At 48.5% G+C, this 27,080-nt stretch overlaps 1 protein-coding gene and 2 long non-coding RNA genes across 3 annotated transcripts; 2 read left to right on the top strand and 1 right to left on the bottom strand.

Annotated features, from left to right (window-relative positions):
* The first annotated feature begins 294 nt into the window (after positions 1-294).
* On the top strand, positions 295-22,399 carry LOC125090142 (uncharacterized). The gene is made up of 2 exons (XR_007124212.1): positions 295-337; positions 21,234-22,399. It is a non-coding gene; the product is annotated as an uncharacterized LOC125090142 (long non-coding RNA).
* LOC125090141 (uncharacterized) lies at positions 2,494-8,087 on the bottom strand. Its single transcript, XR_007124211.1, has 2 exons — positions 7,803-8,087; positions 2,494-3,258 (listed from the first exon to the last, which is right to left on the bottom strand). It is a non-coding gene; the product is annotated as an uncharacterized LOC125090141 (long non-coding RNA).
* On the top strand, positions 8,151-22,399 carry RSL1D1 (ribosomal L1 domain containing 1). The gene is made up of 9 exons (XM_047712610.1): positions 8,151-8,316; positions 9,064-9,203; positions 10,141-10,279; positions 11,406-11,554; positions 11,644-11,745; positions 16,779-16,872; positions 16,959-17,084; positions 18,531-18,842; positions 20,862-22,399. The coding sequence occupies exons 1-9, from the start codon at positions 8,218-8,220 to the stop codon at positions 21,186-21,188; spliced, it is 1,488 nt and encodes a 495-aa protein (XP_047568566.1). The 5' UTR covers positions 8,151-8,217; the 3' UTR covers positions 21,189-22,399.
* Positions 22,400-27,080: the final 4,681 nt, after the last annotated feature.

The following is a 27,080-nucleotide window of genomic DNA, read 5'->3' as shown; positions in this document are numbered from 1 at the left end:
GTAGCTTTATAGTGAACTACAGATCCAGTAGAGTAAATGATGGTCAAGTTACAATATTTTCCAAATTTAAAAAGACTTTTTAAGAAAAAAACACCAGTCTCTGGCCATGGGAAAAAAACAGATTCCAAAAAATACTTCTTTTTAAAGATTTTATTTGTTTATTTGACAGAGTTCACAAGTAGGCAGAGGCAGGCGGGGTGGTGGGGCGGGGTGGGGGGAAGCAGGCTTCCTGCTGAGCAGAGCGTCTGATGGGGGCTCCATCCCAGGACCCTGGGATCATGACCTGAGCCAAAGGCAGAGGCTTTAACCCACTGAGCCACCCAGGTGCCCCCAGAAAGTATTTTTTAATCTAACCTTTCTAGTGACAGGTTATCTGTTTTAAGTCTCTGGCCATTCAGATGATATATGAAGAATTTTAAAAGTCACGTACTATAGCAGCAAATTTTTTGTTTCCTTATATTCATCCTCTAAATTCAGTCTTAAAAGTGAAGTTTTTGTTACTGTGATTATGTATTTCCTTTAAACTTTTTCTCAAGGTTCTAGCCAAATTCCTTGCATGAAGTATTTTCCTGTTTTCTGCTAGAAATAGATTAGTTAAAACAAGGAAACAAGAACCTTGCAGCTGACAAGTATACTTTTTGCTATTCAATTACTGTTGTTTTTACAAGATAATTCTTTTTAACGCGGGGTTGAACTCATGTTCCTGATTCTGAGTCGCATACTCTGCCTACTGACCCAGCCAGGTACCCCATCAGTTACTATTTTTTTTTACTTTTTTTTTTTTTAAAGATTTTATTTATTCATTTGACAGAGATCACAAGCAGGCAGAGAGGCAGGCAGAGAGAGAGGGGGAAGCAGGCTCCCTGCTGAGCAGAGAGCCCAATGCGGGACTCGATCCCAGGACTCCGAGATCATGACCTGAGCCGAAGGCAGCGGCTTAACCCACTGAACCACCCAGGCGCCCAGTTACTATTTTTTTATGATATGATCCTTCTGTTAAAAATTAGGTGAAAACTTTTCCCACAGTGTGCACTGAGTCACATTTAATGTTGCGCGTTTTCTTACCCCATCCCACCTTTGAGCTCTTAAACATTTCATTTCAGTGGAAATGATCATGCCTGAATATTTAAACAGTGAAAGTAGTTAAAATTCACTAATACATAGGTTGGCTTTTTTTAAGATTTTATTTATTTATATTTATTTATTTGACAGTGACACAGCAAGAGAGCAAACATAAGCAGGGGGAGCGGGAGAGGGAGAAGCAGGCTTTCTGCTGAGCAGGGAGCCCGATGTGGGGCTCGACGCCAGGACCCTGGGATCATGACCTGAGCTGAGGGCAGATCAGACGCTTAACAACTGAGCCACCCAGGTGCCCTACGATTTATGTGCATTTTAATTTTTAGGCATTTTCACCAAAAAGTTCTTTTCTTTGGTTTAAGAGGCTACTGGTCATCTGAGTCTGCTGGTAAAAGAGCTAGAGAGGAAATCATGGGGTGAATGAGATATTTAACTTTTGTGTAGTATTTGTTGTATGATTATATTTAGATCAAAACTAACTATGGTGGGGCGCCTGGGTGGCTCAGCGGGTTAAAGCCTCTGCCTTCGGCTCAGGTCATGATCCCAGGGTCCTGGGATCGAGCCCCACATCGGGCTCTCTGCTCAGCGGGGAGCCTGCTTCCCCCTCTCTCTCTGCCTGCCTCTCTGCCTACTTGTGATCTCCGTCTGTCAAATAAATAAATAAAATCTTTAAAAAAAAAACAAAAAACTAACTATGGTGACTTCACCCCTTTCAATAGAATAAAAGTGTAGGACTCAAGCCCTCTGTGTTTGCTCACAGACTTCACAAGTCTGTGAATAAAAGCAATTTCCATGACCAGCTTTGTTATTTCCTTGGCAGAGACACTAAATTTTAGGATCAAGACATTTTGAAAGAATTAGATTCTTAGGAGTAATTACTATTTGTAAAGAAGTTCCAGCAGGGGGCGCCTGGGCGGCTCAGTGGGTTAAGCCTCTGCCTTCGGCTCAGGTCATGATCTCAGGGTCCTGGGATCGAGCCCCACATCGGGCTCTCTGCTCGGCCGGGAACCTGCTTCCTCCTCTCTCCCTGCCTGCCTCTCTGCCTACTTGTGATCTCTGTCTGTCAAATAAATAAATAAAATCTTTAAAAAAATAAATAAATAAATTAATTAATTAAAAAAAAAGAAAGAAATGCAAACAAATAAATAAACGAGACAGAAAAGTTTCATCTTTTCTGTTTATCTGCTTTTATTACCAAACAGATCATTTTGTCCCCCTAAAAGGTGGTGACATGACAAGAGCTCCCTTCTGATCCTGTCAATCCTAAATCCTTTCTCCACTGTGTGCCCTTTGGCGAGCCATGCCTGTTCCCAAGTGGGACTGTCCCCACAGACTTCTATGCTGCCAGGGCAAATTACCCGGACTCATACCTCTACTCATCAACTCCTTCAACCTCAGGACCAAGTCCTTTTTTTGTTGTTTCTTGTTCAGCTGACTTACTTTCTTGAATTATGTTCATGAATAACTTTTAAAAGTTCTTTTACTAACCTTTTACTGATGACCTCCCATGATACACCTGACAGCAGCTACTTGAAAAGCTTCCTAATTTGAGTAAAGAAGTACTGAACTGTTAAGGACATCAAGCAGGTATATACCAGTGTGAACGCGGTCCTCCAAGAACTTGTCAGCTGCCGATCTTCCATGCGAGGAGACAAGTGGTACGGAGAACCTGTTCTGCCGAAGTCCAGAAATCACTTTTCAGATTGGCCTGAATATGACATTCCTCAATGAATGTAATTCCTCTAGACTGAGGCTGGCCGGATTGCAAAGTTTTCTTCCTAATTCGTGTCCAGGGAGGGGCTGGTACACACTGCAGGGCTGTGACTCAGTGTGCCTGTGGTGCTCACCCGGCCCCACCGCTGCTGGAGGCCCCCCTAACTGCCCGAGACTTCGCTGCTCCCCCGCTTTCTCTTCCCCAGCGCCCTCCCAGGCTTCTTTAGAAAACTGGGCCTAATGACAATGTCTTATGTCTTGACTAACTGGCCAGTTCGCCCCTGCCTGAACGCAGGTGCACCTCCTTCCCTCCTTCAGCGGCTAAGATGCATAGTTCACCTCCAATCCATCCAATCATCATATTTTCAGCTCGGGGCAAGTCTTGTGCTATTATGTGTGTGCTGGGCGCTATGCAGGTGATTGCCGTCTCACTGAATCCTCTAACGATTCCGGAGAACCAGCACTCACCTACAAAAGGACAAAAGGGAGGGGGCAGGGAAAGGACAGGAAGGCTGGCACTGTCTTAAGAGCACATGGGAAGCACAAAGACCACTTCAGAGGAAGGAATGAAGACAGTGGACCAGGAAGAGCCATGCTGGGAGCACGGTCTGTTCCCCTCGTGCCAGGTGGGCCCTGTGTGTACCCCCAGTTCTCGCGGAACAAGCAGGTCTTACCCGGGAAGGGTAGGGCACTGACTCTAGAGAGGCACTCGCACTACTGCTGTCCTCTCGGTTTGTGAGCAACCCGCGTCCACGAGGTACTCGGGGACCAACAACGCGGTTCACAGTGGGCCTCACACCCTCCCCCGCCTCAGCTCACCCTGGGAACTCACGCTGCCGGGCGTGCACACACAAGTTGGGCACTGGGGACCCGAAGTCCCGTGAGGCCACACAGGTTCCATCTGTGGGGAAACCAAAGATGCTAACAAGTAATTCAATAATGCCACTAGAGAGACGAGGCAGTGTCATTAAGCACGCTATCCCCGGTGCTAAAACAACTGAGACCCTAACGAAGTCCTTGGGACACAAAAACACGGTCATTTTACTTCCTTTACCCTCCTGGTAAAGGTGACACACATCCCCACGTTCCATCTTTCCTCCGCCTCTGCTACCGCTCATAATCCCTCCACCGAAACGGCATTCCGTGAGCTCACTGTGACCCCCCTGCCCACCAGCACGGCCTTATTCAGTACGTCTTCCCAATTTCCTCAGTACTGACGCGATGTCACCCTGTCCCAGCATCTCCGCTCCTCCAGAGGGAACACAACACCCTCCCGGTTTCCTTTGACATCCTGGATTATTTCTCAGGCTCTGACAGTGGCTCCCTTCCTCCTGTCCCCAAACTGTGGGCTCTGCACAGCCCTGCTCTTCCCCTGTCCCACTTTGTGCGCGCTCATCCGTCCACAGCTATAACTGTCCCTTCCCTGACTTCCAAACTTACTTCTTTCCCTCAAGAACCTTCTCTCCCACGGCCCAGATCCTGGATGTGCCCCTGGAATGTCAAGCTCAAAATACTGAAAAAGAATCTCGTATTTTTCTTTCCAAATCTGCTCCTCCTGCCGTCCCAAGTTCTACTAACACCACCACTCATGTGCCCAGGTATTCAGAATTTGGGAGTAATCTGAATTTCCCTCCTAATATATCCAATTTTTGGTCAGACCTTTTTCTTCTTCTTTTTTTTTTTAAAGTAAGCTCCATGCCCAGTGTGCAGCACAATACGAGGCTTGAACTCACGGCCCTGAGATCATAAGCAGAGCCGAGATCGACAGCTGGACAGATGCTCAACCGACTGAGCCACCCAGGTGTCAAGTCTTACACTTTGTCCTCGCTGCTGTTCCCCTCATCAGATTTCAGTACCTAGACGACCACAGTCGTTTCCTGTAAGCCCTGTCTCAGCCATTCCAATGCATTACATATTCTTTAAAGAAATACTAATTATGGGGGCGCCTGGCTGGCTCAGTGGGTTAAAGCCTCTGCCTTCGGCTCAGGTCATGATCCCAGGGTCCTGGGATCGAGCCCCACATCGGGTGCTCTGCTCAACGGGGAGCCTGCTTCCACCTCTCTCTCTGCCTGCCTCTCTACTTGTATCTGTCTGTCAAATAAATAAAATCTTTAAAAAAAAAAAAAGTTGTTAAAAAAATACTAATTATGTCATGTATGGGATAAGTGCTAGGTACTAGGACACAGTGGTGAACATGTATCATTTATCATTTTCCTATGATTAACTGGCTCTCCCCGACCCTCTGAAAGCTTATCCTCTAATGGGAGGGCCAATTATGGGGCAACAACTGTGGAGGTGGCAGTGTTGGGGGAGGAAGTCAGGGCACGTGGGAAGGTATGAAGACAGAGTGGAAGGTGTGGAGCTGAAAGCAGGATCTCCAAGGAGTGGGGGCAGTGTGTGAAGTCAAGGACATGGGAGGGAGGCACCAGATGAAGCCCACCTAATGTGTGGATGACCGTGTCATTTATTGTTCACACTGAGGCACTCTTTCAGGACAAATACTAAACTAGATAGGATACCAGATAACAGATGCCAACTCTGATATATGTGAGGCGTCTGGAGCAATCTGCACCTTATCCTCACAGCGGTAAGGCCACGGAGGTGGTCAAGCATGATCGGCTTTGATAGGGTCAGATTTGCACGTTCTGACGAAAACTGAAGGGGGCAGGGAACGGAGTAAGATGCACAAATGGAGACAGGAAGACGAGTTAGCTTAGTCGGAGGAAAACAGGATGCCGGCTGCACTACAAGATGGCAGTAGAAGGAATTAGATAAATACAAGAGACATTTAAAAGGAATACACAAGTCTTTGCCGTTGACCGTGTGTGGGGGGTGAGAAGGGTTAAGGATGGCTCCCATATGCTGGCTGCGGCAACTAGGTGGCTGGTGGTGCCAACGACTGAGACAGAAAACACGGGACACGCAGGCCTGTGGGGAAGGTAATGAGTTGCTGTGGGACCTGCTAGGCATGAGGTCTCCCCAGGACCTCTGCGTCAACACAGTGGATGGGTTTGAAGACAGAAGGTCTACAAATTCCCATTGGCTATGTATGATGGATAACGAATTACCCCAAATTTGGTGCCTTAAAATAACAAACACTTAGTGCCTCACAGTTTCTGTGGGTCAGGAGGCAGCACAGCTAGATAGTTCTGGCTAAGGGTCTCTCGAGAGTCTGTGGTTGGGGTGCCTGGGTGACTCAACTAAGCAACTGTCTTCAGCTCGGGTCATGATCTCAGGATCCCAGGATCAGGCCCTGCATTGGCTCCCTGCTCAGCGGGGAGTCTGCTTCTCCCTTCTCCCTCTGCCTGGCCCCTACTCGACTTACTCTCTCTCTCTCAAATAAATAAAATCTTAAAAAAAAAAAAAAGTTTCTGATCGTCTCAACGTTCGACTCCTCGAGGATCCACTTCCGTGCTCACTCCCGTGGTTGCAGCAGGCCAAGGAGCGTCAGGACATGGTGGCTGGCTTCACCCAGAGCAAACACTTTGAACACAACAAAAGAGAGGGAGGGCGAGAGAGATGCAAGGGGAAAAAATACTCAAGGTGGAAACTACAGTCTGCTGTGTCCCATCTGATAGAAACAAGTCACACTCAAGGGGAAGGGCATGAAGCACCATCACTTAAATATCCAGGAATTTCTGGGCATGCGTCCTATTTTTTATCAGGACAACATCACAGCCAGATTATGAACTTTCCCAAAGCCTACAGATGAGTTAGGCCACCTCTTCTTCTTCTCTACCACCAGCTCAAAAACCATATACCTACAGAGGGCTCCAAGGTACATAGCAACCTTCAGTCTCGCAATGAATTAATTCCCTAAGCTACCATTCTAGCTCATCTCCTATCCTCCCCTCTGCCTGTCCCTGCTCCAGCCACTTGCTCCCTGCAAACACCACCCTGCTCCTTTAAGGCATGCCTTTGCTTTGGTCTACAAGTCTGGTTCTCAACCTCGAATTCAGATTTCACACGTGACTCCCCTAACGCTCTTCTCAGAACGCTAGAAAACGCTGGCACACCTGGCCTCCCACAAAATTCAGAATACCGTGCTAAAATGAAGACCCTTTGACATGAAATTCTAGAACAGATGAGTGAGAGCAGGTGCTGAAGGTTTAAAAACATTCCTTCCACAAGCTGATTACAAAGTCACTATCAGAGATCAGCAGAAGAACAAGCCTTCCTCCAGGTTTGCCAAAATGGAAGGAGCATTTTGGGGGAAACAACAGACATGGAAAGCTCCCCCTACTCCCATTCTTTCAGCTCTCAAAAATGCCCACAGCTAGTTGCAAAAAGACTAGAATCGTCTTGTATGTCCATCAAAATGCTCCTAAATAAACAGTTCACCTACACGATAGAAGGGAGTTTTTTTTTTTTTAAGATTTTATTTATTTATTTGACAGAGAGAAATCACAAGTAGGCAGAGAGGCAGGCAGAGAGAGGGAGGAAGCAGGCTCCCTGCTGAGCAGAAAGCCCGATGTGGGGCTCGAACCCAGGACCTGGGATCATGACCTGAGCCGAAGGCAGCGGCTTAACCCACTGAGCCACCCAGGCGCCCCTAGAAGGGAGTTTTTAAAGACGAGGCAGAGCACTAGGTACCGACGTGGACAATCTCCAAGATACATGCATTCGGAGGAAAAGACAACGTACAGAACAGCGGGTACACTAGACGACCATCTGCTTTCCAAAAAAGATGATTAATGGCCGCCTGGGAGGCTCAGTCGGTTAAGCGTCTACCTTCCGCTCAGGGAGATCCCAGGGTCTTGGGCTCAAGCCCCGTCTTGGGCTCCCCGCTCGGCGAGGAGCCTGCTTCCCCTTCTGTCGGCTCTCCCTGCCACTCCCCCTGCTTGTGCTATCAAATAAATACGTAAAATCTTAAAAAGGAAAGAGTACGTTTAATCCCACCCATCCATAAAGAGGAAGAAGTATGTATTTCCTAACGCGCCTGGAACATCCCTGGAAGGCTCCAGGTGGCCGCGGGGGAACCTCGGGGGACGCGGGGTGGGAGGGGCTTCTACCTTCTCCGGCCTCGGATTATTCCAGCCGGCACGCTTCGCCCGCGATCGGAGGCCCAGGAGAGACCCGCGCCCCCGGCCTCCGAAAGGGAAGGCGGCGGGTGGCAGGCCAGGCCTCGCGCTCTCCCCGCGCCCCTCCCCCACATCCAGGCGCTCGCTCGAGTCCCTCCGCGCAGAGAGCCAGGAGTCACCAGGAGGCTCCCGCGCCTCACGCGAGACCCTGGGACCCCAGGCCCGCACGCTAGCCCGGTTCACTCGAGCCGCAGCTGTGACTTCCTGGGTCTTGACCCCGCGCTCCCGGACGTGACGCGAGAGACCGGTCCCTCCCCCCAACTTCCGGCTACGGGCCTGAGCTCGCGCGTGCGCACGGGGAGCCAGACCGGGTACCGCGCGCACGGCCGCACGAGGTGCGAGCGAAATGGAGGGTTCCGCTTCCACCGCACCCTCATCCTCAACCGCAGCCTCGGACTCCGCTCCCGCGACCCCGGCCTCCGTGGAGCAGCTGGACAAAGGACAGGTGAGCGGCCCTTTGGGGCGTTGGGGCTCGGAAGGCGGGGTGGCTGGGGGCTTGTGAGACGCGGGGTGCCGGTGCGGGCTTCGCGCCCCCGCGGGCGCCCCGGGAGTTTGGGGAGAGTCGCTGGGTCGCGCTGCGCTCAGCCTGCCGCCTCCTTCCTGCGCGCGGGGAGGCGCCTGCCGACCCCCAGCCCTGCGGCCTGGTCCCCCAGGTAGATTGCAGGTGCAGCCGGGGTTCCAGGTTGAGACGCACCTGGCTCTGCTTCTTTACCCGTTGGCTTGACCGGGTCGCTTAATTCTGCAAGCCTCAGTGACCTCGGGTCTAAGAGGGCCTCTGCTTGCTGGCTTCGGCGCCTCCCCGGGATCAGAGGAGGCAAGGCCTGTGAAGAGCTGTAGCCAGGGGCCTGACCCTTGGTAAGCGCCCAGTGGGTGCTAGTTATGGCGTGTTGCGCTTTTCCCGGGATCGCTGCCTCAATCATCGAGGCCGCGGGACGCACGTTCCCACCTGGCGCGATGCCTTCACGTGGGAGAGGCTCTTTTTGGCAAGTGGGTGCTGAGCGGATACTTCGGTCGTTTCTGATGGAGTCTGATCCCAAATTGTAGGATCCTAATACAGAGGGTTGTGGAGTTCCCTATTCAAATAGAATTTGAGGAGGAAAAAAAAAAAAAAGAAAAGGAAAAAAGGCGAGAGGAGGGAGCAAATGCTAAATTAGAGTGAGATTTAATGTATTTGCATATCTCTACTTTGCAGATTAGAAAGGCAGTGGAAGCTCTGTTGACACATTCCAAGTCCAGGAAAAACGCGAATGGATTGCTTTTGAATGAGAATGAAAATTTCTTTTTAATGGTGGTATTGTGGAAGATTCCAAGTAAAGAACTGAGGGTCAGATTGTAAGTTCTGATTTTCTACTTTTGCCCTTGTTATCTGCTCGGTCATTCTGTAGAGCTGTAACAGTTGCGCTTTTGTTTCTGGTGGAAATTTTGCAAACTCAAATTATGAGTTGAAACATGTAATTGTGCCTTTAAAAACAAAAACAAAAACACGGGGGCGCCTGGGTGGCTCAGTGGATTAAGCCTCTGCCTTCAGCTCAAGTCATGATCTCAGGGTCCTGGGATCGAGCCCCGCATCCAGCTCTCTGCTCAGCATCCCCCACCACCATCTCTGACTGCCTCTCTGCCTACTTGTGCTCTCTCTCTCTATCTCTGTCAAATAAATAAAATATTTAAAATAATATAACCCCGTGTGTATTACCTTGGGTGGCTTCATTATGTTTTTGTTTTTTTTTTTAAAGATTTTATTTATTTATTTGACAGAGATCACAAGCAGGCAGAGAGGCAGGCAGAGAGACAGGAGGAAGCAGGCTCCCTGCTGAGCAGAGAGCCCGATGCGGGTCTCGATCCCAGGACTCTGAGATTATGACCTGAGCCGAAGGCAGCAGCTTAACCCACTGAGCCACCCAGGCGCCCAGCAGAGAAAGAATCTAAAGCAGACTCCACACCTGGGTGGAGCCCAGTGCAGGGGTCGATCTCATAACCCTGAGATCCTGACTTGGGCCAAATCAAGTTGGACCCGTAACCACCCAGGCACCCTCAGTTGATATCTTGGAGTCTGGGTATTTGTGATGGTTTACTTGGGTCTTAAATCTCTTCTCCGTATCATTGAAGACTACATACATTTTTAAATGTTCTTGGTGGAGTATTTGCTTAAATAGCGTGGACATAGTTTGTCGGAATGACTGAATTTATTGTGTCCTGTGGAATAGAAACATACATTGTGTTGTGTCTGTTGTAACGCCTGCTTTCTCTGTTCCATCTCTGTGTTTTGCAGGTCCTTGCCTCACAGTATTCGATCAGATTTAACAGATATTTGTTTACTTACCAAGGATGAACCCAACTTAACTCCTGAAAAGACGGAACGGTTTTACAAGAAGCTTTTGAACAAGCATGGGATTAAAACCATTTCTCAGGTCAGGAGCGGTTAATATTTTCAGGACAATTAAAAGATCGGCGTCAGTCCTTAAAGTGATAAGTCATACATTCCTGTACTACCTGCTAACCTAGTATTTCTGTCCTAGAGATTTTATTTTTATTTATTTAGCCATTCATTCATTCATTTTAAAAATTTCATTTTTGCATAATCTCTCCACCCACTGTGGGGCTTAAACTCCCGACCCTGAGATCAAGAGTCACATGCTTCACCAACTGAGCCAGCCAGGCGCCGCTAGGAATTTAATTTTTTTTGTCTTTTTAAGATTTCTTATTTATTTATTTGACAGACAGATCACAAGTAGGCAGAGACGGGGGGGGGGGGGGGAGCAGGCTCCCTGCTGAGCAGAGAGCCCGATGCGGAGCTCGATCCTAGGACCCTGAGATCATGACCCGAGCTGATGCAGAGACTCAACCCAACTGAGCCACCCAGGCACCCCAGGAATTTAATTTTTAATCTTATTTTTTTCTTTATAATTTTTGTTGGCTTCAGTAAGGTATGTTCCATCTTTTCTATGATAGATGAACTGTTAAGGTTTTGTTTGTTTGTTTGTTTTGACCTAAAAGCTAATGTGTACATAAGTAATTTTTTTTTTTTTTTTTTTTTTTTTTTTTTTTTTGAGATTTCATTTATTTATTTGAGAGCACATAAGCCAGGGTAGAGGGAGAAACAGACTCCCCACTAAGCAGGGAGCCCAATGCCGGGCTGGATCCCAGGACCCTGGAATCATGACCCAAGCCAAAGGCAGAGATGCTTAACCAACTGCCACCCAGGCGCCCCGTCCTTAACTTTCGTATCTTGAAGAGTTTCCAGAAGATCGTTCCATTAGGTCACAGTCAGCACTTTCAGAACGTTCCTGGGTTTGCCTGTGACTTGGCGTCTCCCGCTGTGGTTTGTAGTTGCTGGTGTCCTTTCGTTATGGGCCGTCCCAGCTCATCAGTCTCTGTGTCCCCAGTGCCTGGCCCACGCTCGGTGCTCTCCACGTGTTCCCTAAACTGTGGCCCTGGGACATTTTAAGATCCGGACACAAGTTATTGCTTCAGTTTTCTTCTTCTTGTTCAAGTTCTTAACTTTTTGTGTTTTTCCTCTTCCTTGTGTTTTTTTAGATTATCCCCCTCCGAACTTTAAAAAAGGAGTATAAAGCCTATGAAGCCAAGCTCCGCCTCCTGGGCAGTTTTGACTTCTTCCTTACCGACGCGAGAATCCGGCGTCTCTTGCCGTCCCACCTGGGGAGACATTTCTACCACAGAAAGAAGTAGGTTTCTTACCAGTAACGGGGTTTGAGCAGAGTGAACTTCGCAGATGTGTATACATTCTGCTCCAAGTGCCTGTGTGTTCTTACAGAGTTCCAGTACCTGTAAACCTTCTGTCCAAGAATTTATCCAGGGAGATCAATGAATGCATCGGTGGAACGGTCTTAAACATCTCTAAAAGTGGTTCCTGCAGGTAGGTCAAAGCTATCAGTGTCTCTTTTTCTATCCACTTGATAATAATTATATAAATTTTTTTTTTTAACAAGATCGTGTTAATGAAACCAGATCCTTCTGTTAAAAGTAAGGTATATCCCGGGGCACCTGGGTGGCTCAGTGGGTTAAAGCCTCTGCCTTCAGCTCAGGTCATGATCCCAGGGTCCTGGGATCAAGCCCCACATTGGGCTCTCTCCTCAGTGGGGAGCCTGCTTCCTCCTCTCTCTCTCTGCCTGCCTGCCTACCTGTGATTTCTGTCTGTCAAATAAATAAATAAAATCTTAAAAAAAAAAAAAAAAAAAGTAAGGTATATCCCTAAGAAGTACTTGGTTCCCTAGAAAAGCGCCATCCCATAGAACTTTGTACAGTGATGGAAGTGGTCTGTATCTGGGATCTGCATAAGGGTCCTGAGCACGGGGCACGTGGGTGGCTCAGTGGGTTAAAGTCTCTGCCTTTGGCTTGGGTTATGGTCTCAGGGTCCTGGCATAGAGTCCTACATTGGGCTCTCTGCTCGGTGGAGAGCCTGCTTCCTCCTCTCTCTTCTGCCTTCTTGTGATCTCTGTCAAATAAATAAATAAAATCTTTAAAAAAAAAAAAAAAAGGAGTCATGAGCTGTATATGGCTGCCGTGGCCAAGGAGCTGAATTTCCTTTTTTTTTTTTAAAGATTTTTTTTTTTTTTTTTTTTTTTTTTATTTGACAGAGATCACAAGTAGACAGAGAGGCAGGCAGAGAGAGAGAGAGAGAGAGGGAAGCAGGCTCCCCGCTGAGCAGAGAGCCCGATGCGGGACTCGATCCCAGGACCCTGAGATCACGACCTGAGCCGAAGGCAGCGGCTTAACCCACTGAGCCACCCAGGCGCCCCAAGGAGCTGAATTTCTAATTTTACTTGATTTCACGTAATGTAAACTGAAATAGGCATGTGTGGCTGGTGGCACCTGTAGGTATTGTGGGAAACAAGGAGGACAAAACTAACACATAGTGAACGTCAGTGGTTCTGGGCTCTCCTGTTGCCCGGGATCATGTTACCCGTTACAGGGGAGAGACCCCTAAGTCTTTTTTTTTTTTTTTTTTTTTTTTTTTAAGATTTATTTATTTGACAGATAGAGATCACAGGTAGGCAGAGAGGCAGGCAGAGAGAGAGAGAGGAGGAAACAGGCTCCCTGCCAAGCAGAGAGCCAGATGTGGGGCTCGATCCCAGGACCCTGGGATCATGACCTGAGCCGAAGGCAGAGGCTTTAACCCATTGAGCCACCCAGGCGGCCCAAGACTCCTAAATCTTGATTTGACTTCTTGTTCAGTGAATTCATCATCCGTCCTGCCTCATCTGCTATCTGTTGTCTCTTTGTTTTCACACTGATTTCTTCTGAATCAGGATGGCAAGCTGGGTAGAACCCCCCACATCTGGCCTCTGAGATCAGGAGAGACCTATTGGGGAGGTGTGGCTCTCTGGGTGGACAGAGAATGTGGCTCCACCTTTTTTAATACGCCAAGGGGCCAGCTAAGTTGGAGCACTTGGCAGATGAGCAGAAGGAGGGGATTTTTTTTTTTTTTTTTTTAAATCATATAATGTATTATTTGCCCCAGGGGTACAGGTCTGTGAATTGCCAGGTTTACACACTTCACAACACTCACTATAGCACATACCCTCCCCAATGTCCATAACCCAACCACCCTCTCCCTGCCCCCTCCCCCTGGCAACCCTCAGTTTGTTTTGTGAGATTAAGAGTCTGTTATGGTTTGTCTCCTTCCTGATCCCATCTTGTTTCATTTATTCTTTTCCTACTCCCCAAATCCTCCACGTTGCCTCTCAATTTCCTCATATCAGGGAGATCATAAGATAATTGTCTTTCTCTGATGGACTTATTTCGCTCAGCATAATACCCTCTAGTTCCATCCACTTCGTTGCAAACGACAAGATTTCATTTCTTTTGATGGCTGCATAGTATTCCATCATATATATATATATATATATATATATATATATATATATATATATATGTATATGTATATATATATATATGTATATGTATATATATATATATATATATCCCACATTTTCTTTATCCATTCATCTGTTGATGGACATCTAGGTTCTCTCCGTAGTTTGGCTATTGTGGCCATTGCTGCTATAAACATTTGGGTGCACGTGCCCCTTCAGATCACTACATTTGTATCTTTAGGGTAAATACCCAATAGTGCGATTGCTGGGTTGTAGGGTAGCTCTGTTTTCAACTTTTTTGAGGAGCCTCCATGCTGTTTTCCAGAGTGGTTGCACCAATTTGCATTCCCACCAACAGTGTAGGAGAGTTCCCCTTTCGACGAAGGGGATTTTTTTCTTTTTTTTTTAAGATTTTATCCATTCATTCAACAGACATCACAAGTAGGCAGAGAGAAAGGGGGAGACAGGCTCCCGGCTGAGCAGAGAGCCGGATGCGGGGCTCGATCCCAGGACCCCAGGATCACGACCCGAGCCGAAGGCAGAGGCTTTAACCCACTGAGCCACCCAGGCGCCCCGAAGGAGGGGATTTTTAAACATATTTAGAATCATTTTGAAAAATTACCTTCTGGCTGGGCATCTGTGGTGTGGGGTTAGGCAGCTGCCAGGAGGGCAGCACTGGGGGGCTCTGGGGCCTCTCTTCCAGATACCCCAGGAACCTCTGCATGCCCAGGGCAGGGCCCATGGTAAAATGTGACAATCAGGGGGCGCCTGGGTGGCTCAGTGGGTTAAACCTCTGCCTTCAGCTCAGGTCATGATCCCAGGGTCCTGCGATCGAGCCCCACATCGGGTTCTCTGCTCGGCAGGGAGCCTGCTTCCCCTTCTCTCTCTGCCTGCCTACTGTGATCTCTCTCTGTCAAATAAATAAAATCTTAAAAAAAAAAAAAATGTGACCATCAGGATGTCTAGACTCTGCTTCCCTGGGATGGTTCTGGGCTTGTCTTCTGTCTGCAGGTGGGCGATCCCTTAACTGGGTGTAGTAAAGCTGCTGAGAAGAGTTGGTGGTCAGGCCTGGGCCCGACTCTGGTTGTAGGCAGACATCAAAGTCGTGGCTCGTGGGAGGTGGTCCGAGGGCAGGTCAGAGGCCTGGGGGCCTGGGATCGGTGGGCAGCTGCGAGAGGGAGAGGGCTCCGAGAAGGCAGAGGAAGGAGCAGCGGTGTCCTCTTTCCCTTCAGGAGAGTTGTGGGCAGCTGACGGACAGTATAGACGCCTGAGCTGTACTTTGCTCTCCTTTCACACCCACTCTTCTCCCGACTCCCCTCATTATCTCTCTTTTCCTCTCTCCTGTCCCGTCGCCTGCCCCTCTCCTGTCCCCTTCAGTTCTTGTCAGCTTCCCGTCTGGGAGAGCAGGGATGTGCTTGCACTGGCAGTGAGCCCTCAGCGGGCAGAGCCCTGTCTTTGGCTGGAGGGGTGTGACAGCAGCAGCCCCGTCTCATCCTCATTCTGCGACTCCCAGCAGACCATGAGTTTGCCTTCCAGCTCCTGAGGTAGGGAGGACAGGGCCTGGCAGGAACAGGGCCCCAGTGGCTGAGCAGTAGTGGAGCTTTCCACTTGGCTTCTGTCTACACCCCGCTTCAGCTGAAGGGATCATGTTGCCCTTGGCACGCAGACGCTGTTACACCAGGGACAAGATCTGTTGGTCTTCGATGATGACAGCTGGGTCAGGACACGGGACTGTAAAGACACAAGCATCCCTCCCAGCGGTCTTTCCTTCCAGAACAGCTCCTCCTCAGGAAAGCTTGAGGGCCAACTGTGTGACCCATGTTTTCTAGAATGAAGGTAGAACTTCCTCCAGCTGATGGCTGATAAGCCTCCCAGGGCTGCTCCTCCATCTCCGGGTCATGGTATTTCGGGAGCAGGGCATTGCTAGAAAACAAAAGATCATAATTTCCCTTTACAATATATTGAACCTGGGGCGCCTGCATGGCTCAGGTGGTTCAGTGTCTGCCTTCAGCTTAGGTCATGATCGCAGGGTCCTGGGATCGAGCCATGGGTCGGGCTCTCTGCTCAGTGGGGAGTCTGTTTCTCCCTCTCTCTCTGCTGCTCCTGCTTGCTCATATGCTCTCTCTCTCTCTGACAAATAAATAAAATCTTAAACATAACATGAAACTAAGCAAAACAAGTCAATCACAGAAAAACAGTTACCGTATGATCTCACTGATAGGTGGAAATTTTTTTTCTTTAAGATTGTATTTATTTATTAGAGAGAGGCAGGCAGAGCGGGGGTGGGGGTGAACAGGCTCCCCGCTGAGCAGAGAGCCCGATGCGGGGCTCGATCCCAGGACCCTGCGATCATGACCTGAGCCAAAGGCAGAGGCTTTAACCCACTGAACCACCCAGGTGCCCCTGACAGGTGGAATTTAAGAAACAAAACAGGATTGTAGGGAAGGGAAGGAAAAATAAGACAAAACCAGAGAGGGAGACAAACCATAAGAGACTCTTCATCACAGGAAACAAACTGAGGGTTGCTGGAGGGACGGGGGGTAAGGGAGGAGGTAGCTGGGTGACAGGCATGAGGGAGGGCACGTGATGCTGTGAGCACCGGGCATTATACAAGACTGATGAACCACTGACCTCTACCTCTGGAACTAATAGTACACTATGTTAATTGAATTTAAACAAAATAACAGTTGTATAAAACAACTACAAAAAGAGAAATAGTGAAACCACAAAGACTTGAACGCTTCTGCCTTTGATTTTTTTCCTCAGGATCATGTATTTATGTTTCTCGCTTACCTTCCTGTGCTGTATTTTGAAACACAAATTATTATTATTATTTTTAAAGATTTTATTTATTTGAGAGAGAGAGAGAGATCACAAGTAGGCAGAGAGGCAGGCAGAGAGAGGAGGAAGCAGGCTCAGTGCTGAGCAGAGAGCCCGATGCGGGGCTCAATCCCAGGACCCTGAAATCATGACCTGAGCCGAAGGCAGAGGCTTAACCCACTGAGCCACCCAGGCGCCCCAAATTACTATTATTTTTTAAAACTTTCCTGTCTCATGCTGTATTACATTTCAGTACTATCCGCGTTGGCCACACTGGAATGGAGGTTGAGCACGTTGTCGATAACATCATCACCGTGGCGAAGAGGCTTTCCCAAACGTTGCCAGAGGTGCGGTCCCACGGGGGCATGCCTTGACTCTTGCTCTTTAAAAGAAATGGGACCCGCACTGATCGTACCTTTCTTATCTGTTGCAGAAGTGGGAGAGCGTGAAGCTCTTGTACGTGAAAACCGAGAGGTCCGCTTCCCTGCCCATCTTTTCCTCGTTTGTCAGCTGTCAGGATGAAGCCAAGGGCATATGCACCCCCAGTCAGAAGAAGAAGGTGAGTAGGGTTTAAAATACCAGTGGGCTTCGTCACAGATAGAAACATGGCCCAGGAAGAGGAGCAGATGCCCTTCCTGCCTGACCTTCAGTGGCTGCCCAGTGGTCCTGCTTTGCGTGCGTTGTCCCCACTCTACAGATGAGCTCCGTTAGCGGGGGTGTGAGTAAAGCATAGTGAGGTACAGGTACCTTGGTTTATCGGTACGTTAGTTAAGTGGCCGAGTAGGCTCAGTGGGGGCCTGTGTAGAGGCAAGAGAGGCTAAAAGAAAACAGGAAGTTCATTAAGCACTTTTTTTTTTTTTTAAGATTTTTATTTATTTACTTGACAGAGATTACAAGTAGGCAGAGAGGCAGGCAGAGAGAGAGGACGAAGCAGGCTCCCTGCTGAGCAGAGAGTCCAATGTGGGGCTTGATCCCAGGATCCTGGGATCATGACCTGAGCCAAAGGCAGAGGCTTAACCCACTGAGCCACCCAGGCACCCCTGGATCCTTATTTTAAATGTTTTGTATGTAGTTGGTTCCTTGATGCCTTTAAGATTTTTTTTTTTTAAATTTTTATTTTTTTAAGATTTATTTATTGGACAGAGAGAGATCACAAGCAGGCAGCAAGGCAGGCAGAGAGGGGGAAGCAGGCTCCCCGCTGAGCAGAGAGTCCAATGTGGGGCTCGATCCCAGGACCCTGGGATCATGACCTGAGCCAAAGGCAGAGGCTTTAACCCACTGAGCCACCCTGGCGTCCCCCCCGCAAAAAAAAAATTTTTTAAATATATTCTGCCCTACTTTTTTACTTATTTTCATTGGGAAGATGACCCAGGATAACAGACTGACTGCTGTTACCAGAAGCAAGAAATCTGAATTTTTTTGCCATTTGTCCGATTCATTTGAGGACTTGGAGAAAATGTTGGGATTGCTGGTTAAAATGTTGGAACCGCTGGTTAAAATGGGTCGGACACGGTCAGGGATGTTATTGACCGGGACTCTGGTTAGGACAACAGACCTCTAGCTGTGGAAACGTTTTACTGTTTCCACTTAAAGCCAAAACCCTGAAGTCAGGAAAAAGTGATCAGTTGTGGGGGTTTTTGGGAAACCGTTTCATTGAGACATAAATCACATCAGAGTGCTCTACAATTGAGGATAATTCTTAATTCCTCCATGAATGAGATCACCTTTCAAGGAAGCTCCAGCTGCACACCCGGGTTCGGAGTCCCAGCATGTAATTCCCAGAGCGGGCATCCTCGGCTGCGAGTTACAGCCAGACTGGAGTTGAGGCTCATGTGCCGGTTGTGGGGTTTGTTTGCTTGGAGTTGGTACACATCGAGGCACTTTGCAGAAGCATAGGGTGCATCAGAGCTGCATGTGCTGAGTCTCTGCTGTTTATATGCCAACGAGCATGTTCCTTACTGAAGTTACGCTTGGGCTTGTGCATGTACGGTTTTATTTTTTGTAGGAAGCAAAGAAAAAACAAAAACAAAAAGAGTATCGTGAAAAACAGAAAGAGAAGAAGAAAAACAAAAGGCTTATGAAACAGGCTGGGAAGACTCCGTCGGGCCCGGAGAAGGAGGATGTGGACCCCAAAACTAGTGGAACTACAGCACCGACCCCTGCCCCTGCCCCCACCCCCCAGAAGGAGGGGTCTGGAGCCCGTGAGAAGAAAGAGGGCCGTCGAGGGAAAGCTCAGTCGAAGGTGCAGGAGGAATCCGAAGACGAGATCCCTGTGCTGGTGCCGATAGGGGAGACACCAGCCAAAGGAAATGCGGAGGTACTGTCATTGGTTTTCATTGTAATTGTAGGAAACGCTGCCCATGGTTTTTACGAGCAGGCCAGGGCAGAAACGTGGGCAGTGGTTTCGTTGCTGACGGAGAGTCCTAGATCCCCCGTGTCATCAGCCTTAGGAAACTTAGCAGGGCAGGGCGGCTCACATGCGTGCTCCCGAAACCTCTCCAGCACCCCAGCCCCGTGGGCTCCGGAAATCCCAACTGCGTGGGTTTCACGGGATCAGTTAAAGGAACAGAATTTTTTAACTTTTTGATTCCTTGGTATAGTTTTTCCTCGTTCTCAGTGTCCACCCAGCTAGGAGGAGGTCTGTTGAACATGCGGAGGAAGAAAGGGGATGCTGAGGGCCCGGATGGCTGTTCTCACCACGGGTGCAGCCTGCATGTCCCTGGTATAAGGTGTGGACTTACGAGGTGGGAGTGACCGTCCCAGGGCTAGCCCTGCCTTTGACCCATTGGGTTCTTTGTCCAGTAGCGGCAGTCCTTGGAATTGTCAGGGTGTTGGAGTTTCCATGTTGGTGAAAGTCCTCATGCAGGTGTCCCTGGAGTTCCTCTGAGTTGTTACGTCTGCTCGAGGCTGACACAAAGGATCTGTGTACCCAGGAGCATTGTAATTGTTCTTGGAGAAAGCACACTGTGTGTGTTTCCAGGGGACGGGATGTGACATGTTGCGGGTTGGAAGAGCGGATAGCTGACTGGCTAGCGCATAGCTCGAGCTGTAGAAGTGTATTCGTTTGTACAGAAGCCTCCTTCTCGTTTGCCAGCGAGGCGCAGAGGAGGACATGTCATGGGCCTTTCCGGTCGTTTTTATAAGTAATTTGAGATGATGTTCAGTAAGAAAATACAGAGCCCTCAGTGAGTTAAAGACTCTGCCTTCGGCTCAGGTCATGATCTCAGGGTCCTGGGATCGAGCCCCGCATCGGGCTTTCTGCTCAGCAGGGAGCCTGCTCCCCTCCCCCCATCTCTGCCTGCCTCTCTGCCTACTTGTGATCTCTCTCTCTGAGTCAAATAAATGAATAAAATCTTTAAAAAAAAAAAAAAGAAAAATACAGAGCCCTTGGGAATGCTAATGAAGTAACTAGGGAAAGGGCATAACATTTGGCATTCATTCGTTTTTAAGATTTTTTATTTGAGAGAGAGAGCATGGGTAGAGGGGTGTAGAGGGAGAAACACAGTCCCCGCTGAGCGGGGAGCCCGACATGGGGCTCCATCCCAGGACCCCGACATCATGACCCCAGCTGAAGGCAGACACTTGACCAACTGAGCCAACCAGGTTCCCCAACATTTGACTTTTAAATGAATGCACACTTCTAGGGGGAAAGTAGTGAATGATAGGTAGTTAATATGATGTGCTGAAGTTGTCAGAGAATTTTGTTTCTTGTATTTCTTACGTTTTCCAAATTTCCCGTAACAATCCTACCGTTTTATATTTACTGAAAAGCGAACTTGCTTTGCTGGCTGTTTTTGCCTCTCTGACTTCCTCCCATATTGGACGCGTCTGTCACTAGAGTGCTGTCCAGCAGCTGTCATCTGGGCTCCGGAGGATCCTGGCACATGTTGCCCTCTAAGACCTTCTCATTCTGCTTTGGGAAGCAGGGCTTCCTGAGAGGCAGCCCGCGTGGTTTTTACAGACAGTTTGGGAAACTCCTGTCCTCACCCACAGGAAAGGAATGTACACCTGAAGATGGAGAAGAGTCAGGATTGGGCCACAGGCTCCTTGTGGTGCTCCCAGTGGGTGCTTCTCGGCGTCTCTACAAAAGGCAAAGACAGTTCTCTGTTGACCAGACCTGGGAGAGCAGCACCAGGGTCCTTGCTACCATCCATAATGATGGAAAACAGTTACCTTTCAAAATGCGCGCCAAAAGGCAAAGCCATCCCTCATCTTATCACACTGTCGTATCCCTTTGGGGGGTGACATGATAAAGATGACAGTGACATGATATCAGTTCTCAGAGGGGCACTTTCAGGGTTTGTCTTCCCTTGGACTTAACTCTGCTTTTTCTTAGGTGCAAAAACACACCGCAGGAAAGAAGTCTCCAAAAAAGAGTCCTGCTCCCAGCACACCCCGTGGGAAGAAGAGGAAGGCTTTTCCGGGTTTGGAGACCCCAAAGGCTGTGGAGCCCAAGACCCCAGGCAGTGGCCCGGGGAAGAAGCCAAGAATCAAAGACGACGCAGAGAAAGAAAAAAACTCTTCACGGGGGAGAAAAGACCCAAGACAGATGACCAAAAAGGCAGGGACCAAGTTCTTCACCACTGCTAGTAAATCTGCGAAAAAAGCTCCCCGCACTCCCAAACAGTGGCCCAAAAAGCCCAAAGTACCCCAGTCGACCTAAAAATCCAGAGACTCAGGCAGAAGGGGGCATCCACATTCCCCAAAGAGCTTTTTAAAAATGCAGGGTCCTGAGCCCCACACCATGCAGTCTTCTCCGGGAGTGAGGCCCAGACTTCAATATTTTTTAAAACCTCCGCAAGTAGTTCTGACATCCGTTTGTGCGCGTGAGAACCAGTAGTTTTGAAGTAAATCCATTTTTTTAAGTTGGTCTTCTGTGCATTTGCTAATAGGACAAAGGGAGAGTACAGTGCCCTCTGGTTGTTCCTACAGCGTGCCGTAGGCTTCTGAGCGGAGTGTCGGCCTTCCCCACCTTGTTGGTTTTCCTGGAACCCCTCCGATGTGATCCTTTCCCGCCCGCTTTCCGCCATCTGTTCTCAGAGGCTCCTTTACACTCGTCTGTGCAAACCCTCCCAAAGCTCGTCCGCAGGCCCGGGATGGTCCCGCTGCCGACACTCGGCTCTGGCACTTCGGAGAGAGTCTTGGTGGGTTTTTGGAAAGGACCCTTGAGATCCAAATCACTGATTTCGGTGGCAGTCCGCCACGGCTGTGGGTCACCGAGGCAGTGTGCGTTCGGTGGGTGGAGGCAAGAAATACATGCCCGTCTTCCCCCAGACCCGTCGTCCGCCTGCGTGCATTTACTCACGTGTACACTGTGTACCTTCTGCATGACTGTGCGGTAGATGTGTTCTGAAGCAGTAAGTGACTCTTGGGGTGCTCAGCCTCGCCCTGGATTTGATTGGGGGTCCACATCCCTGGCTGTAAGCCATGGACGCACTGTCCTAATGGCCAGTGACGCGTGCTTTCCAGAAAGATCACATGGTTCGGAAACAAGGCAAGCTTCCGTGGGTCTTCCTCCCGAGTCAGGAGCCAGACCACCTGCTATTTTGGTACCACAAAGTAGACGGTTACATTTACTTTTTAAATCACAAAAGTCTCTAAAATGCGGAATTTGTATTTCCGCTGGCCTCATAGGCTCTCGAGTGTGCGTTCACTGTCAAGGGCAAGTGTCATCAGTGGGTTTTCCATAGAAACGAGGTGCTGTGGGGACGCGGCCAGACAGGCTTCAGAGATGGAGATTCAAGTGCCGTTTTGAAGAGGGAAACTCAATGTTGTCAGGCTAGTCTGTTCTCTACAGGGCGTAATTTTGCAGGGGAGAAGCTGTATGGTGTTTTCATCCCAACCTCTAGCCAAATAAAGATTTTGCAACACCAAGTGATTCTCCGGTCTGCAGCTTGGCCCTGATTGAATTTAAGGCAGCATTTTACCTTCCTCTCCCCTGTGCCTCGGGTTTCACTCATAAGTTCTCTGCAGTGGAAATGGCAGACTTACTTAAACTTCCTAAGCAGGATGTGCTTTTTTTTTTTTTTTTTTTGACAAGGGAAAGCCACAGTTGGGGCATTGGTGAAAATTTGGAATCACGATGAAAAGGCATAAGTCATTGCTGCTAGGTTTCTAAGGCTCAGGCATGATCCCAGCTGACCGACAGGGTTGGGAGTGGTCCGTGGTCTCCCTAGGGGCCGAGAGGAGTGAGGGAAATCTCCACTACAGTGAGTCACGCTTTTGGGTTCAAGAGGTATGTGGCTATCTTTTGTTTTTTTTTTGTTTTTGTTTTTGTTTTTTTTTAATGATTTATTTTTTAGAAAGAGTTTGGAGAGAGTGTAAGCTGGGGGAGGGGCAGAGGGAGAGAGAGAGAGAGAATCTCAAGCAGACTCCACACTGAGCGTGGAGCCTGACCTGGGGCTCAATCCCACAACCCTGAGATCATAACCTGAGCCCAAACCATAAATCATACACTTAAGTGACTGTGCCGCCCAGTGCCTTAATCAAGTATGGAAGGGTTTTAAATAGCAAACGAGTCTTTGGCCATTTTATTAAACATGTGAAGGGTCTGCTTTGTCTACATTTCTTTCTCTTTAAATCGCTACTGTTTTCGGGTCACCTGAGTGGCTTATTCAAGCATCCAACTCTTGACCTTAGCTCAGGTCTTGAGCTCAGGGTCGTGAGTTCAGGTACCACATAGGGCTATACATTGGTGTGGAGCCTGCTTAAAATCGCTATACTGTTTTGGCTGTGTTAACACACACAGCATCAAGATTCCCTGTAGGACTTTAGGAAAAAATAAGAGGTCCTCATCAATCCTTGGGTTTTATTTTTATTTTACTTTATTTTATTTTTTAAAGATTGTATTTATTTGACAGAGACAGCAAGAGAGGGAACACAAGCAGGGGGAGTGGGAAAGGAAGGAGCAGGGAGCCCGATGTGGGGCTCCATCCCAGGACTCTGGGATCATGACCGAGCCGAAGGCAGACACTTCACCAGCTGAGCCACCCAGGCACCCAAGACTTCATTTTTAAGAAGCAATTTTAGGGCACCTGGGAGGCTCAGTGGATTAAGGCCTTTGCCTTCGGCTCAGGTCATGGTCCCGGGGTCCTGGGATCGAGCCCCACATCGGGCTCTCTGCTCAACGGAGAGCCTGCTTCTGTTTCCTCCTTTCTACATCCAACGTGGGGCTCTAACTTAACAACCCTGAGATCAAGAGTCACATGGTCCACTGACCTAGCCAGTAGGTACCCCCAATGTACCATTTTTTTTTAAAGATTTTATTTATTTGACAGATCGAGATCACAAGTAGGCAGAGAGGCAGGCAGAGAGAGCGACAGGAGGAAGCAGGCTCCCTGCCGAGCAGAGAGCCCGATGTGGGGCTCGATCCCAGGACCCTGAGATCATGACCTGAGCCGAAAGCAGAAGCTTAACCTACTGAGTCACCCAGGCGTCTCAAATTTTAATTTTCTGTGACTCTAAAGCTCTAATTATTAACTCTGGTCTAAGACACAGTTCTAGTTACTAGTATACAATTGGTCAAATGGTGTATATTATGTATTTTGATAAGATTTTCATTTTTTGCTACTTGTACGCATTAGCAGCACCTCTCTCGGTGAGCTGGGTCTTTTTTCTTGCACATGTTTCCACGAACGACTGTTCCTCACGGTTACAAGGAGACACGGTTCAGCCTGCTTTGGCTTGCTATTTTTTTTTTTTTTTTTTCACAGATTTAAGTTCAGAGAAACCTTACATTGCTGGGTGTCTCATTCTTTGGCTTTGTTCAGAGCTGCTCAGATATGCACAATTCTTAGAGTGACGCACCACTGAATTATTTTTATCGAGCTGAAAAGTCTATTCATTCTTCTATTTGAGGACGAGGAAGTCTTGAAAGCAAAAATTGTTAAACGTGGGACCAGTTTAACAAGATTACCAGTCACTAGTCATTCATTTTCTTAGCACAGGTATCATATATATGTTTTGAACTTTTCCTAGGTTTTCTGTCCTGAAGTGTTTTTTTTTGTTTTTTTTTTTTAGATTTTTTTTTTTTTTTTTAATTTGACAGAGAGAGATCACAAGTAGGCAGAGAGGCAGGCAGAGAGAGGAGGAAGCAGGCTCAGTGCTGAGCAGAGAGCCCGATGCGGGGCTCGATCCCAGGACCCCGGGATCATGACCTGAGCCGAAGGCAGAGGCTTAACCCGATGCCACCCAGGCGCCCCTGTCCTGAAGTTTTAACAGAAAAAAAAAAAAAAACAAACAGAAACCAAACCTCTGTACACTGTTATTCTTCCCTTAAATGGGAGAAAGGCAGTTGTTTTTTTTTTTAAGATTTTATTTATTTGTTTGACAGAGATCACAAGTAGGCAGAGAGGCAGGCAGAGAAAGGGGGGAAGCAGGCTCCCTGCTGAGCAGAGAGCCCTATGAGGGGCTCAATCCCAGGACCCTGAGATCATGACCTGAGCCGAAGGCAGAGGCTTAACCCACTGAGCCACCCAGTGCCCCAGAAGGGCAGTTTTGAAAGGGGACACTTTGCAGGTTGTTGGGCATTGCTGCTGGCTGGCTGGCTCAGTGAGGGAGAGTGTGTGACTCTTGATCCCAGGACTATGAGTTCGAGCCCCATGTTGGGTGTAGTGATTACTAAGAATAAACTTAAAAACAAACAACAACAACAAAATTTATTATTATAAATAAATAAAATCTTAAAAACAAAAATAAACAAATAAAGCACCTATAAAAGTTGAGGACCTGGAAACTTCCCTTTAAGCTCTCATGCCTCTGTGATTCCCTGAAAGTCCCTGGGGACTCTGTGCCCCAGTTTGAAGACCACTGTTACAGGTGGTGGACCAGAATGAGAACTGAGGGAGCAAATAAGTATGGTTAGACCTCAGTTTCTTGCTAGTTACACTTGGCACTGGGTTCCCCACTCACAGAAAATACACAGTTCCCTCAAGCAACTGTCCAAAGTTTCCCTCCAGTCCTTCCTCTTAAATTAACTTTCATCTTTTTTTTTAAAGATTTGATTGATCAGTTGATTGATTGATAGAGCACGTGCACGAGCTGGGGGAGGGACAGAGGGAGCGGGAGAGAGCATCTCCGCAGACTCAGCACCGAGCATGGAACCGGGTGGGGGAGCTTGATCTCATCACCATGAAATATGACCCAAGCCGAACCCAAAAGTCAGATGCCCAACCGACCAGAGCCACCCAGGCCCCACTTCCCCTTTCACCTTGAATTTGATCACTTGTATCCACAATGTGAAAATCTAAATGTATCCTCAAGTAACGGTAGTGCCTCAGGTAGATGACCCACGCATGTTCACAGATGCCCAGCTCACGGCCCTCCGCACCTGCAGTGTCCTGCCTGATCTTATCCCCAATAATCCGTTCCCCCTTCCATGGGCGTGTCCTGTACCTTCATCATGGCCACTGTGATGCCCTGAAACCTCACTTCCAAGCCCCATTCTCTTACCACACAGTCTCCTACTGCCCTCCTTAACTTTCTCTTGTACCCTCACCTGACAGTTCTCCCAACTCTTAGATGCCATGCTGTCCCTACTTTCCCACGGTGCCTTGACTTCCTTCTTGGGCCTCCCAGAGCAACGTGGGAGATAATCCCAACCTTTGCTTCCTTCCAACTCTGCATGCCTGTTAACAGGAGAGCCTGGTGCCATTGAACTTTCCGCCTGTGCATGTGAATTGTCAGAGGCACAGATCATGGAGCAAACTACACAGAGATGTGGCCTGGCCTCCTTCACAATCACGATCACCAACCTCAGAGGCCACATCCTCTGAGAGCTGTAGGTGTCCCAACTTTTTTTTTTTTTTTTAAGATTTTATTTATTCATTTGACAGAGAGAGATCACAAGCAGGCAGAGAGGCAGGCAGAGAGAGAGGAGGAAGCAGGCTCCCTGCTGAGCAGAGAGCCCGATGCGGGGCTCGATCCCAGGACTCCGAGATCATGACCTGAGCCGAAGGCAGCGGCTTAACCCACTGAGCCACCCAGGCGCCCCAGGTGTCCCAACTTTTAATGTGTCCCTCGCTCCTTCAGCTCCTGCCAGAGACTGCCAGAATCTTTGTTGAGATAACTAGCGCAAGAGGAGTCCTTCGTTCTCCCTCAATGAACATTTGTGGCCCACCAAGAAAATGACAGTTTACCATGCCAGCTGCTCAGCCTCAAACACACAGCAGTCCACAAGCCCCACCCAGAAGCCCCCAACATTTCCCTTTGCTTTTCAAATGATTGGAGGGCCCCCCAAAACTAGGACCTCAAAGGATTTTATGGGGCCTGAAGGCAGTGGAGGGAGCAGTAAACAGAAAAAAATATATATATATTTTAAAGATTGTATTTATTTGAGAGGGAGAGAACACTAGAGAGCAAGCACAAGTTGGGGGCAGAGGGAGAGGGAGAAGCAGGCTCCCCGTGAGCAGAGCTCGATCCTAGGACCCTGGGATCATGATCTGAGCCGAAGACAGATGCTTAACCAACTGAGCCACCCAGGCGCCAGACAAAAACATCTTTCAACCGGTAACTGATTTTGTCAACACATAGATTGTATAAATGTAATAAGAATAGG

This window comes from Lutra lutra, chromosome 18, assembly GCF_902655055.1.
Source record: "Lutra lutra chromosome 18, mLutLut1.2, whole genome shotgun sequence".
NCBI lineage: Eukaryota > Metazoa > Chordata > Mammalia > Carnivora > Mustelidae > Lutra > Lutra lutra.
Note: the sequence above shows the minus strand (reverse complement) of the source record. Positions and strands in the feature narration are given on the sequence as shown.

Excerpts from the sequence above, each read along its gene's own strand:
- RSL1D1 (XM_047712610.1), top strand. The coding sequence starts at position 8,218 with ATGGAGGGTTCCGCTTCCACCGCACCCTCATCCTCAACCGCAGCCTCG. Across the intron at positions 16,873-16,958 it reads TTTCCCAAACGTTGCCAGAG|AAGTGGGAGAGCGTGAAGCT; the intron begins GTGCGGTCCCAC and ends TATCTGTTGCAG. Across the intron at positions 17,085-18,530 it reads CCCCCAGTCAGAAGAAGAAG|GAAGCAAAGAAAAAACAAAA; the intron begins GTGAGTAGGGTT and ends TATTTTTTGTAG.